Below are 13,121 nucleotides of genomic sequence, written 5' to 3'. Positions count from 1 at the left end.
ATAGGAGCAGAGTCTGCAGGCTGGGCTGTAGCTCCAATTTTAGCACAGCTCTGGCCACATTTCCAGCTTGTTTGCAGCATCCTGTGCTGGGCTGCTGGGAGCTGGTAGGTGAGGGACAGCATCCACTGCCAGGATGGGCTGAGGGACCTGGGGCAGAGAGCTTGGGTGATCTGCTCAGTGCACAGCTCTCTCCTCAGCACCACCAGCTAATGTCCCCACGGTCCAGGAGGTACCCAAGAGTGGGCACTGGGGTCCCCAGCAGCACCAGCAAGCACCTCCATGGAATTTCCCAGTTCAGAAACCAAACATCACCACACAATGCAGTGGGAGAGCAAAGAGAGGAGAAACAGAATCACAGGAGGCTGATGGGGCCCTGGGCAACCTGATCTCAACTGGAGATGTCCCTGCTGACTACAGTGGGGTTAGACAAGAGGACCTTCCAGGGTCCCTTCCCACCCAAGGCAATCTGTGACTCCCTGATTCTGATTCTGTGAGGCTTTTCCTTGCAGAGGGGATGTGTGTGAACAAAGACCCCAGAATCTTGGCCAACAGCTGCCCAAGATTCCAGCAGCAGCAGCAGCAGGCATGAAACCTGAGATGTGCTCTGGAGGCATTTTCAGGCCAGGAGTTATTTGCTGAAGATCTGCTTCCAACAATAATGATACAAAACCCTGGGAGATATCTGATGGCACTATCCCACCAGGCTGCTCTGTGGGACCATCTCCTCTGATTGTGAGCACATCTGTGATGAATCAGGGCTGGAGCTGCAATCACATTAGCTGTCCCCAGAGCTGCAGATCTGTGCAGTGCTCACAGACCATCTCCTGGCCACTGGCAGGGAGTGAAATCCTTCACTAGAGAACACTGGGAGGGAAGTGTGGCCATAAAAGCCTCTTCTGCCAGGAAGCCTGAGAGAAATGATGTGTCTGGGAATTGTGGTGAGAGGGGAGGTTGTGCCAGAAACTAAAAGGGAGGGGAAATCCACTCCAGGGTAAATGCTGAGAGGAAGAGGATGGCTTCTGCAGGAGCCTGACATGAATGCTCTGCAAGGTGAAGAGGAAGGTGCAGTGGTTTGAAACTGGATGAAAAGAGGCAGTGGTTTGAAACTGGAGCAGGGCAGAGTTAGGTTGGACATCAGGAGGAAGTTGTGCACAGTGAGGGTGGAGAGACACTGGCACAGGCTGCCCAGGGAGGTGGCTGAGGGCCCATCCCTGGAGACAAACAGGACAAGACTTGATGTGGCCCTGGGCAGCCTGATCTAGTTGAAGGTGTCCCTGCTGGCTGCAGGGGGCTTGGACAAGATGCCTTTGGAGGGTCTCTTCCAACCTGGTGCAATCTGGGAATGTGTGGTTCTGTGCTTTGCAGAGTTTGGAGCACCCCTGGATGCAAAGGCAGGGCAGCAGCTCCTGGGCAAGCAGGGAGTGGAGTGCCTGAGAGAATGGACTAGAATTGGTTGGGTTGGGAGGGACCTTCAGACTCATCCAGTTCCAAGCCCCTGCCATGGGCAGGGACACCTCCCACCAGCCCAGGCTGCTCCAGGCTTCGTCCAGCCTGGCCTTGAACACCTCCAGGGAAGGGACATCACAGCCTCCCTGGGCAGCCTGTGCCAGTGTCTCCCTGCATTAGCCTGCTGAGAGATGAGAGCTGGGCAGCATTCCAGAGAAGAAAGCAAATTTCCAACCACAAAGCCAAATGAAAACCATAGAGCAGCTTGGCCATCAAACCTCTCCACAATGGATGCCACCAGGAGAAAGCCAGGAAGTGCCTCTGCTGCCTGGGATGAAATGTCAGCAAGAGCCTTGCAAATGGTTTGAGCTGGAAGCTCACAACCCAGCAAGGCTCTGAGCAAGGCAGCTGGTTGCCAAGCTGCACAGGGCAGCCAAGCAAGAAGCCACCCAGGATCTGGGCACATCACTGCAAAACAGCAGCTGGGGAGGTTCATGTGTGGCTGGGCTTACCCCTGGGCAGCCTTTGGCCCACACAGAGCCAGCCTCACTGTCTCCTCAGGACACTGAGCATTGCTGTCAGGGGCTGTGCTTTGTCTCAGGAGCCTCTGGATGGCTGGAGCCACAACTCACAGCAGCAGTGAGGTGAGCTGCATCACAGAGCCTGGCAGCAGCATGAAGTTGCAGCCAGTCAGCTGCATGGTGAGCTGCTGGGGAGAGTCCAGGGGAGCTTGCAAAGATGCTGAGGGGCTTGGAGCAGATCTCTGAGGAGCAAAGGCTGAGAGCCTGCAGAAGAACAGCCCCTGAGGGGAGCTGAGCAATGCTCAGCAAGAGCTAAAGGAGCTGTGGGGGGCAAGAGGCTGGGGACAGACTGCTCAGTGGTGCCCAGGGACAGCACAAGGGGCAGTGGGCACAGACTGGAACCCAGGAGGTTCCATGTGATCAGGAGGAGAAACTTTTGTTGTGAGGGTGCTGGAGGCCTGGAGCAGGCTGCCCAGAGAGGTTGTGGAGTCTCCTGGTGTGGAGAGCTTGCAAGCCCAGCTGGGCACTGTGCTCCTGGGCAGGCTGCTGTGGGTGCCCTGCTGGAGCAGGGGGTTGGGCTGGGTGATCTCCAGAGGTCCCTTCCAACCCTCCCCATGCTGGGATTCTGGGACTCTGTAAAAGCTGAAGACAGAAGGGATGTAAATAGTGTCCACTGCCCCTGCCTTTCATTGTCTTCCTTGCTGGTCCAAATCTGGCCAAATTGAAACGTGAGCCAGTACCTTGGTACCCCCAGATCTGCATTCCTGCAGCAGTGCCTGTGGTGAGAGGTCTAAAGTGAGCTCCCTCTTTTCAGAATTAGCCACAAAGCTTGGCAGGGGATGCAGGTGAAAGAATACAGGAGGTGCTGGCTGGCACTCAGTCATCAGCCTCCCTTGGTGGGCACTGGGCCCAGTATGGCCCAAACATGGGCAGGTTTCCTGTAGATGGTGCCTGTGGAGCTGTGCCAGCCTCTGTGCAGCTCCACTTACCTGCTCCATGTCCTCACACTGATCAGCAGCAACAGGAAAGGAGCTGAGGCTGCCAAGCTTTGTGCCTGCCTCACAGAATGCCAGGGGCTGGAAGGGACCTCCCAGATCACCCAGGCCAACTGCCCTGCCAGAGCAGCAGCACCCAGGGCAGCTCACACAGGAACACATCCAGCTGGGGCTCAAAAGTCTCCAGAGAAGGAGATTCCACAACCTCTCTGCTCCAGGCCTCCAGCACCCTCACAATGAAGCACACCTCTGGTTCAGGTGGAACCTCCTGGCTGCCAGTCTGTGCCCACTGCCCCTTGTGCTGGCCCTGGGCACCACTCAGCAGAGCCTGGCCCCAGCCTCTTGCCCCCCACAGCTCCTTTAGCTCTTGCTGAGCATTGCTCAGCTCCCCTCTGGGGCTGCTCTTCTGCAGGCTCTCAGCCCCAGGCCCCGGCTCCCAGAGCTGCTCCAGGCCCCTCAGCATCTTTGCAGCCTGCCCTGGACTCTCTCCAGTAGTTCCCTGTCTCTGTTGAACTGGGAAGCCCAGAGGTGGACCTAGGACTCCAGATATGTCCTCACTAGGGCAGAGTAGAGGTGGGGCAGAGCCTTCCTCAACATGCTCACAACAAAGAAGATTCTCCTCCTGTTCAGATGGAACCTCCTGGGTTCCAGTTTGTGTGCATTGCCCCTTGTCCTATCACAGCACACCACTGACAGGAGCCTGGCCACTTCTTCTTGGCCCCCACCCTTCAGATATCTGTAAACATTAATAAGATCCTCTCAGCCTTCTCTTCTCCAGGTTCAACAGCCCCAGGGCTCTCAGCCTTTCCCCCTCACAGAGCTGCTCCAGACCCCTCAGCATCTCAGCAGCCTCCACTGGGCTCTCTCCAGTATCTCCCTGGGGAGAATCTCTTGAACTGGGGAGCCTAGAAGTGGACACAGTACTCCAGAAGTGGCCTCACTAGGGCAGATGGGGAGGAGAACCTCTCTCAACCTGCTGGCCACACTCTTCTGAATGCATCCCAGGGTACCATTGACCTTCTTGGCCATTTACACCTTGTTGCTGCCCACTGTCTTCCCATGGCACACACAGAGTGTAACTCCAGCCTGGTATCACCCATGATGTTCACCTCATGGTGAGCTATGCCCAGGGTCATCACTGGGTCTGCCTGCAGCCAGGCCTGAGCTGAGCAAGCACAGCTCATGGTGCTGTGAAGGGGTGAAGCAGGGTTTTAAATCACTTGCTCTGGATTGAAGTCCACCTGGGCTCCAATCTTGCACTGTCCTTGGGAAGAGTGGAACAGGGACAGAGCCCTGGTGGTACAGAGCTTGGCAGTGGCATAGGTGCAGGGCCCTGGTGGTACAGAGCTTGGCAGTGGCATAGGTGCAGGGCCCTGGTGGTACAGAGCTTGGCAGTGGAACAGGGACAGAGCCCTGGTGGTACAGAGCTTGGCAGTGGCATAGGTGCAGGGCCCTGGTGGTACAGAGCTTGGCAGTGGCATAGGTGCAGGGCCCTGGTGGTACAGAGCTTGGCAGTGGCATAGGTGCAGAGCCCTGGTGGTACAGAGCTTGGCAGTGGCATAGGTGCAGGGCCCTGGTGGTACAGAGCTTGGCAGTGGAACAGGTGCAGGGCCCTGGTGGTACAGAGCTTGGCAGTGGCATAGGTGCAGAGCCCTGGTGGTACAGAGCTTGGCAGTGGAATAGGTGCAGGGCCCTGGTGGTACAGAGCTTGGCAGTGGAACAGGTGCAGAGCCCTGGTGGTACAGAGCTTGGCAGTGGCATAGGTGCAGGGCCCTGGTGGTACAGAGCATGGCAGTGGCATAGGTGCAGAGCCCTGGTGGTACAGAGCTTGGCAGTGGCATAGGTGCAGGGCCCTGGTGGTACAGAGCTTGGCAGTGGCATAGGTGCAGGGCCCTGGTGGTACAGAGCTTGGCAGTGGCATAGGTGCAGGGCCCTGGTGGTACAGAGCTTGGCAGTGGCATAGGTGCAGGGCCCTGGTGGTACAGAGCTTGGCAGTGGCATAGGTGCAGAGCCCTGGTGGTACAGAGCTTGGCAGTGGCATAGGTGCAGGGCCCTGGTGGTAACGAGCTTGGCAGTGGCATAGGTGCAGGGCCCTGGTGGTACAGAGCTTGGCAGTGGCATAGGTGCAGGGCCCTGGTGGTACAGAGCTTGGCAGTGGCATAGGTGCCGAGCCCTGGTGGTACAGAGCTTGGCAGTGGCATAGGTGCAGAGCCCTGGTGGTACAGAGCTTGGCAGTGGCATAGGTGCAGAGCCCTGGTGGTACAGAGCTTGGCAGTGGCATAGGTGCAGAGCCCTGGTGGTACAGAGCTTGGCAGTGGCATAGGTGCCGAGCCCTGGTGGTACAGAGCTTGGCAGTGGCATAGGTGCAGGGCCCTGGTGGTACAGAGCTTGGCAGTGGCATAGGTGCAGAGCCCTGGTGGTACAGAACTTGGCAGTGGCATAGGTGCAGAGCCCTGGTGGTACAGAGCTTGGCAGTGGCACAGGTGCAGGGCCCTGGTGGTACAGAGCTTGGCAGTGGAACAGGTGCAGGGCCCTGGTGGTACAGAGCTTGGCAGTGGCATAGGTGCAGAGCCCTGGTGGTACAGAACTTGGCAGTGGCATAGGTGCAGGGCCCTGGTGGTACAGAGCTTGGCAGTGGAATAGGTGCAGGGCCCTGGTGGTAATGAGCTTGGCAGTGGCATAGGTGCAGGGCCCTGGTGGTACAGAGCTTGGCAGTGGCATAGGTGCAGGGCCCTGGTGGTACAGAGCTTGGCAGTGGCATAGGTGCAGAGCCCTGGTGGTACAGAGCTTGGCAGTGGCATAGGTGCAGGGCCCTGGTGGTACAGAGCTTGGCAGTGGCATAGGTGCAGGGCCCTCGTGGTACAGAGCTTGGCAGTGGCATAGGTGCAGAGCCCTGGTGGTACAGAGCTTGGCAGTGGAACAGGTGCAGGGCCCTGGTGGTACAGAGCTTGGCAGTGGCATAGGTGCAGAGCCCTGGTGGTACAGAGCTTGGCAGTGGAACAGGTGCAGGGCCCTGGTGGTACAGAGCTTGGCAGTGGCATAGGTGCAGGGCCCTGGTGGTACAGAGCTTGGCAGTGGCACAGGTGCAGAGCCCTGGTGGTACAGAGCTTGGCAGTGGAATAGGTGCAGGGCCCTGGTGGTACAGAGCTTGGCAGTGGCATAGGTGCAGGGCCCTGGTGGTACAGAGCTTGGCAGTGGCACAGGTGCAGAGCCCTGGTGGTACAGAGCTTGGCAGTGGAACAGGTGCAGAGCCCTGGTGGTACAGAGCTTGGCAGTGGCATAGGTGCAGGGCCCTGGTGGTACAGAGCTTGGCAGTGGAACAGGTGCAGAGCCCTGGTGGTACAGAGCTTGGCAGTGGCATAGGTGCAGGGCCCTGGTGGTACAGAGCTTGGCAGTGGCATAGGTGCAGAGCCCTGGTGGTACAGAGCTTGGCAGTGGAACAGGTGCAGAGCCCTGGTGGTACAGAGCTTGGCAGTGGAACAGGTGCAGGGCCCTGGTGGTACAGAGCTTGGCAGTGGAACAGGTGCAGGGCCCTGGTGGTACAGAGCTTGGCAGTGGCATAGGTGCAGGGCCCTGGTGGTACAGAGCTTGGCAGTGGCATAGGTGCAGAGCCCTGGTGGTACAGAGCTTGGCAGTGGCATAGGTGCAGGGCCCTGGTGGTACAGAGCTTGGCAGTGGCATAGGTGCAGGGCAGTGGCATAGGTGCAGGGCAGTGCCCACACATCTGAGCCACACCAGGGTCTGGTGCCTAGGCCAGCATGGATGTGGCTTGAGCTTGACTGCTGCTTAGCATAGGGCACCCCCACAGGGACAGCTCTGGAGCTGGCAGCAATCTTCAATGGCTCTGCTCAGTGGGGCTGGCAGAGGGGCAATGCAGGGTGCTGGGCTGCTCCTGGCACTGTTGCTGTACTCTTACTGCAGAGCATCCCCATGCCCAGGGGTGGAGGCAGACCAAATGATGGGCAGAGGACAGGTCCTACACCTGGGCTGGGCAACCCCAAGCACAAATCTAGTGCAAGGGGTGGCTTGAGAGCAGCCTCCAGGAGAAGGAGCAGCCTTGCTTGCAGCACCTTGCTACTGCCCTGAGAGTAGCCAAGAGCCCTGGAGGGCTCAGGGGGGTGGGTTCCAATGAACCATCTACTCATCCCACCACTAAATTGCTGTGGGAGCTTGAAGCTGCTGAGCTGAATGGGAACTGTGGGAGTCCCATGGTCCACAGGTGAGCAGTGGCATCCTCAGCCCAGCCTGCTTCTAGGACCCTGCTATCTCATCCTGTGTTGCTTGGCTCTCATAGGTGTGATGTTCTGTCCCTGCAGTGGCCCACAAAACCTTCTCCAGCTCCATTTTCAGAGCAACAGGACAAGGGGGAATGGTTTGAAGCTGAGGGAGAGCAGGGTTAGAGAGGAGCTGAGGAAGAAGCTCTTCAGTATGAGGCTGGTGAGACTCTGGAACAGGTTACTCAGGGAGGTTGTGGACGCCTCCTCCCTGGGGGTGTTGAAGGACAGGTTGGATGAGGCCTTGAGCAGCCAAGTGTAGTTGAGAGGTGTCCCTGCCCCTGGTGGGGAGGTTGGAGCAGATGATCTCTGAGGTCCCTTCCCACCTGAGCCATTCTGTGATCCTCTGATTCATTTCACTTGGCACTGCTTAATGACCAGATGGGAAGCACCCAATCCATTGTCAGTCACTAGCCCTGCTCTGCTCTTTTATCCACCTCAGGTCTCCTCCTCAGATCCTGTCACCATGGAAATTCCCCCAAAGAGCCCTGATGGGAGTGAGAAGTCTCCTCAGACCAAGGAGCTGCTGACCAGTCGCACGGGCAGCACCCTCTGCACCAGCTCCCGGAGCGAGTCCGTCTGGACCGACGCTCCCAGGAGCAAGTGGGAGATCTACCACAAGCCTGTCATTGTGGTGTCTGTGGGAGCAGCTGTCTTCCTCTTTGGCATAGTCATCACCAGCCTGTCCTGCCTCCAAACCAAGAACAAGAAGGTTTACAAACTGTGTGGCCCAGCTTTCCTCTCCCTGGGACTGATGCTGCTGGTCTGTGGCCTTGTCTGGATCCCCATCATCCGCAAGAAGCAGAAGCAGAGGCAGAAGTCTCAGTTTCTGCAGAGCCTCAAGTCCTTCTTCTTCAACCGCTGAAGGCATGCCCAGGACCTTCCCAGGAAGGCTCCTGCCCCCTCCACCCATCTGTGTTGGTTAACCATAACAAACAAACATGTTCTTGTCCTCTCCTAAAGGATCTCACCCCGGTAAGTCTCTTCCCTGCAGGTGAAATGCTCTGGACCGGTCTCCAGTCTGCAAATGAACTTCACAGCCCAGAAATAAATGAGAGGACTTTGCAGCTGAGCTCACCAAGATGAGTCCAAGCTCTCTGCATCACCCTCCTGTCCCAGAAGCAACTCAGAGTCACACACTGGGAAAAGCAAAGCTCCAAAGGAACCTGGCTTCCCCCAGTGACTTCTGCCAGATCACCATATATTGGAGGAGGCCATCAGAGAGGGCAATGCACATCACCAAGCTCAGGGGGACCAGGGTGGTGCCCAGAGCCAGGATGCTCCTGACACTGACCTGAGCTGAGACACCAAAGCTCAGGAGGACCAGGGTGGTGCACAGAGACAGGATGCTCCTGTCACTGACCTGAGCTGAGACACCAAAGCTCAGGAGGACCAGGGTGGTGCACACAGCCAGGATGCTCCTGTCACTGACCTGAGCTGAGACACCAAAGCTCAGGAGGACCAGGGTGGTGCACACAGCCAGGATGCTCCTGTCACTGACCTGAGCTGAGACACCAAAGCTCAGGAGGACCAGGGTGATGCACAGAGACAGGATGCTCCTGTCACTGACCTGAGCTGAGACACCAAAGCTCAGGAGGACCAGGGTGGTGCACACAGCCAGGATGCTCCAGTCACTGACGTGAGCTGAGACATGGCTGCAAGCTGGACCTCGCTCCTCACTCAGCATGGAGAGCTCCCAAGCTTGCTTTGCTGCTCCAAAGGGTCAATCAAGGAGCAGCATCACAAGCAGCACTCTATGCTCCCTCTGGCAGAAGGTGTTTAAGAAAGGTCCTCCTCATCCTCCTCCTCACCTGCATGGATGAAGCTGTTCTGCCACATCTGTCTGTGTGCTCTGATGCTGGCTGCCACAGCTGCCCATAAACCCTGACCATGGCTTATTCATGCCACCAGAAGTGGACTACAGGCAAGAGAGACAGGTTTGCTACCTGCCTCTAATAATGTGAGCCATGAGGCCAAGCACCAAGGGCAGCAGGGACCCTTCCTGCATGGCTTTTGCTCTAGTGTTACATTTTCAGCAGGCCTGGTTTACTTGAAAAGACAAAGCTGCAATGCAGATTCTCAGTCTGAAGATCTGGCCTCAGTCTGGACAGCAAGGTCTGGGTGCATGGTGTCCAGCTCCCAGTTCTGGGTTAGGTGTTGGTGGGATCCATAAATTCATAGAGTGGTTTGGGTTGGAAGGGGCTTTAAAGATCAGCCAATTCCAAACCCCTGGGACACCTCCCACCAGCCCAGGCTGCTCAAGGCCTCATCCAGCCTGGCCTTGAACACCTCCAGGCAGGGGACAGCCACAGCCTCCCTGGGCAGCCTGTGCCAGTGTCTCCCCACCCTCGTTGCAGAGTTTCTTTCTCATCCCCAGTCTAAACCCACCTTGGTTCTTCACAAGTGCTGATCCAGTCTGGATGCCACAGCAGCCCCTCCTCAGTCTGGCTGAGCTGGGGGAGAGTTCCCAGCACAGCAAGCACTGACCCAAGGCCCTGACACACACTGCAGGGTGAGGATGTGGTCAGTGCTGATCAGAAGCAGAAGAGAAGCACAGAAGAGGAGACCCCACCAAGGCCCCCTTGGCAGTGTGCACCTCCAAGGGGAAGCCAAGGCAGCCCCCTTGCTCTTCTGTGGCAGACAGAGAGGCTGGCAGAGGTGCACAGAGAGAATGTGAGATGTGTTTGTTCTCTGGGGCCAGACAGGGCATGGCAGCCTCCACCACCTGCTTGTGTAAGCCCTCAGCTTTCTCCCACATCTACCAACAGCTCCCAAGGAAAGCACAAGGGTTGGGGCATGCAGACAGCAGCCTGCTGCTTAGTGCCCCCCTCCCAGCTAACAGCAGCTCAGAGCCCAGGCAGCAGCTGCTCCAGAGCACTGTTTAATGGCCACCATGGCCACCTCCTCCTCTTTCACCCCCTTTTTTCAAATGAATTTGTATTTTTAGTCTCTGCAGCATCCTGGAGCCATAATTTCATCAAGCTCTGGTTTGCAGACATGCTGGAAGCTCTGCAGAGCATCAGGAGACAGAGCAAAAGCAGAGGGTAGCAGATCCTGCTGCTCCAGGCTGGTGGGCAGCAGGTGGTCAGAGAAAAGGCAGATGTGTTCACTGGAGCCGAGGATCCTGAAGCTGTAGCTGTGGAAGCTGCAGTCAGGGCCAAGAGTTGATTCCCTGTGGGGAATATTTGGCTTCCTCTTGGCCATCTCTGGTGGCTATCCTTTATTTCTGAAGCTGGTGCCCACACCAGAATTCCTGCCTGCAAATGTGGCCCAAGGTGCCCACAGCCCAAAGCCTTCAAGTGGAGCATTTATCTGTGCTGCCACAGTCTGGCCAACACAATTAACCAGGCAGCTCAGGCTCACCTTGGCACTGCTGCCAGGCTCCCACCAGTGTGTGGCTGAGCCTGGCCAGTGCCATGCACCCAGAGATCCCCTCCACCAGTGCTTGGAGAGCTTGAGGAAGCATCTCCCAGCATGGCAGATGACACAGATGGGTTAGTAGTACTCAAGCAAAGCAAACCCCTTTGTCCCAAGCTCAGCTTGATCCTGGGGGTGCAGATATGTCCCCAGGCAGCCCATGCCATGTCTGTGCTGGGGTGTACAAGGTGTATGACCTGCCACAGGCCCCAGGCAGCCTCCCTGTGCTCCTCAGCCATTTCCCATTCTCTGCTGGTTTCTACAATGCTGACATGGCAGAGGAGCAGTCTCCACTGACTGAGCTGCAATGGGCTGAGGACTCTCACCCCAAACTCCTGCAATGGGCAGCTGCAGCCAGAAGAGCAGCCAGACATCAGGACTCATGAGGGGGAAATCATGGAGCAATGCAAAGGGCACCTCCAGGTCCCAGCTGGTCTCAGGTGGGGATCCTGCAGAATCTGGAGGAGGCACATGGCAGTGGACACTGCTGCAAATTGCTCTGCTGGGGCAAGAGAGTGCTCAACCTGGGAGAGACATCCAAAGGGACACAACAGGAGAACTGGAAGAACCAAATGGCCTGGAGCATGGCTCTCCATGTCTGCAAGGGCCCTGCTCTCCATGTCTCATCAGCAAGAATAAAGAGACAGTGAAATGTGAGAGCAGGAACCTGCTGGGGCTCCAGGCTGCTCACTCCCAGCAGGATTAGCTTTGATTAAAGACAACATTGCCCAAGGGACTTGGATGTTGCTGCTCTGGTCTCATCTCTGTGGCTTTGTGCCTGAGGGTTGAGAGGGGACATGGTGTGGTTTGGGACCCGTGATGGTGTGGCATCACCATGCAGGAGGGCTCACTGAGGATGTGAGGAGGAGGAGGAGGAGTGGGGCTGGGGCTGTTTGTTTAGGTGCTGGCCTTGTGCCCTGGGGGAGGCTCTCAGGTCTGTGGTCACCTCTGTGTTCAGTGCACACCTCTGCTGAAGCCTGAGGAGCAGGTGGGTGCCACAGGGAAGTGCCCAGCAAGAGGTCAGGAAAGAGGCAGGGATCAGCAAAGCTTGGTGGGGAGAGGAAAGGGGTTTGCCAGGTGGATCTCACCATTTGCTGCCCAGATCTGCAGGGGGACAGTGAGGCAAAGGCAGGGAGATGTCAGCTGAAGGGAAGAAAGATTAACAGCTGGAAGATCAATGTGCAGATGGAAGTCCAGGAGCAGAGTGGGAAGTCTCCACTTCATTGCCTGGGATATAGCTGATTGCTGCTGGAAGCTGGGTGGGCTTTGCATTTGTGCATGAACAGAACTGGTTTGGTTAGAGCAGGCATGAGCCCAGCACTGCCAGGGCACCACCAAACCCTCATGGCCCTCAGCACCACATCTGCACAGCTCTGAAACCCCTCCAGGCATGGGGACTCCACCACTGCCCTGGGCAGCCTGGGCCAGGCCCTGGCAACCCTTTGGGGGAAGAAATTGTTCCTCATGTCCAACCTAAACCTCCCCTGGTGCAACTTGAGGCCATTTACCTCTTGTCTTATAGCTCATTGCTTGGGAGAAGAGACCAACCCCAACCTTGCTACAATAATGCTGAGGGGAGTAACATCTCTCTCTTCTGAGGAAAGGCTGAGGGCTTTTTAGCCTGGAAATGAGAAGACTGAGGGGGATCTGAGCAATGCTTGTCAAGATGTAGAAGTGGATGTCAGGAGGCTGGGGCCAGACCCTTCTCAGTGGTGCCCAGAGACAGCACAAGAGGCAGTGGGCACAAACTGGAACCCAGGAGGTTCCATCTGAGCAGGAGGAGGAACTTCTTTAACTTGGGGGATGCTGGAGGCCTGGAGCAGGCTGCCCAGAGAGGTTGTGGAGTCTCCTTGTGTGGAAAGCTTCCAACCCCCCCCTGGGCATTGTGCTCCTGGGCAAGCTGCTGGGGGTGCCCTGCTGGAGCAGTGGGGTTGGACTGGGTGGTCTCCAGAGGTCCCTTCCAACTCCACCCTGCTGGGATGCTGTGATTCTGTGATGCAAATGACTCCAGTACTGGGAAGTGCAACACTGCTGAAGTGAGAGGGGCTGAGCTGGAGCAGCCCAGGGAAACTGAGGAGCAGGGTGCCCTGGAGGCTGTTCATGACCTGCCCAACAGAACCCCAGAGAGCTGCTGGGAAGTGCAGTCCTGGCTTGGTGCTGTGGGACCAGTGAACTTCCTCATGCCACTGATGGGGGGGTTGCAGAGGCAGGGGGTGGGGTATCCATGGGCTCAAATGGGCTTAGGGACAGCAAATCCAAAAGCAGCCACATGGGATGTGCCCTCTAACCTCTGTACCAGCCCAGTGGGGCATGCTGGAGAACGCCACGGGGAGCAGATGGCACAAAGGGCTGTGCTCACATGCTGTCTCCTCTCGCCACTGCTGGAGTCAGCACTGATTTGGAGAGACCTTTGGCCTAACCACAGGGCAGCTCCTGCCTTTGGGTCGTTGGCCTGCACCTACAGAGCA

At 57.2% G+C, this 13,121-nt stretch overlaps 1 protein-coding gene across 1 annotated transcript; it reads left to right on the top strand.

The window, feature by feature from the left end:
• Window positions 1–7,684: 7,684 nt before the first annotated feature.
• PIRT (phosphoinositide interacting regulator of transient receptor potential channels) lies at window positions 7,685–8,101 on the top strand. The gene has a single exon (XM_009909821.2). It carries the CDS (start codon window positions 7,703–7,705, stop codon window positions 8,099–8,101), a length of 399 nt encoding a protein of 132 aa, XP_009908123.1. The 5' UTR covers window positions 7,685–7,702.
• The last annotated feature ends 5,020 nt before the right edge of the window (window positions 8,102–13,121 follow it).

Source organism: Dryobates pubescens, chromosome 20 (assembly GCF_014839835.1).
Source record: "Dryobates pubescens isolate bDryPub1 chromosome 20, bDryPub1.pri, whole genome shotgun sequence".
Classification (NCBI taxonomy): Eukaryota; Metazoa; Chordata; class Aves; order Piciformes; family Picidae; genus Dryobates; species Dryobates pubescens.
This window is presented reverse-complemented; position numbering and strand designations above follow the sequence as displayed.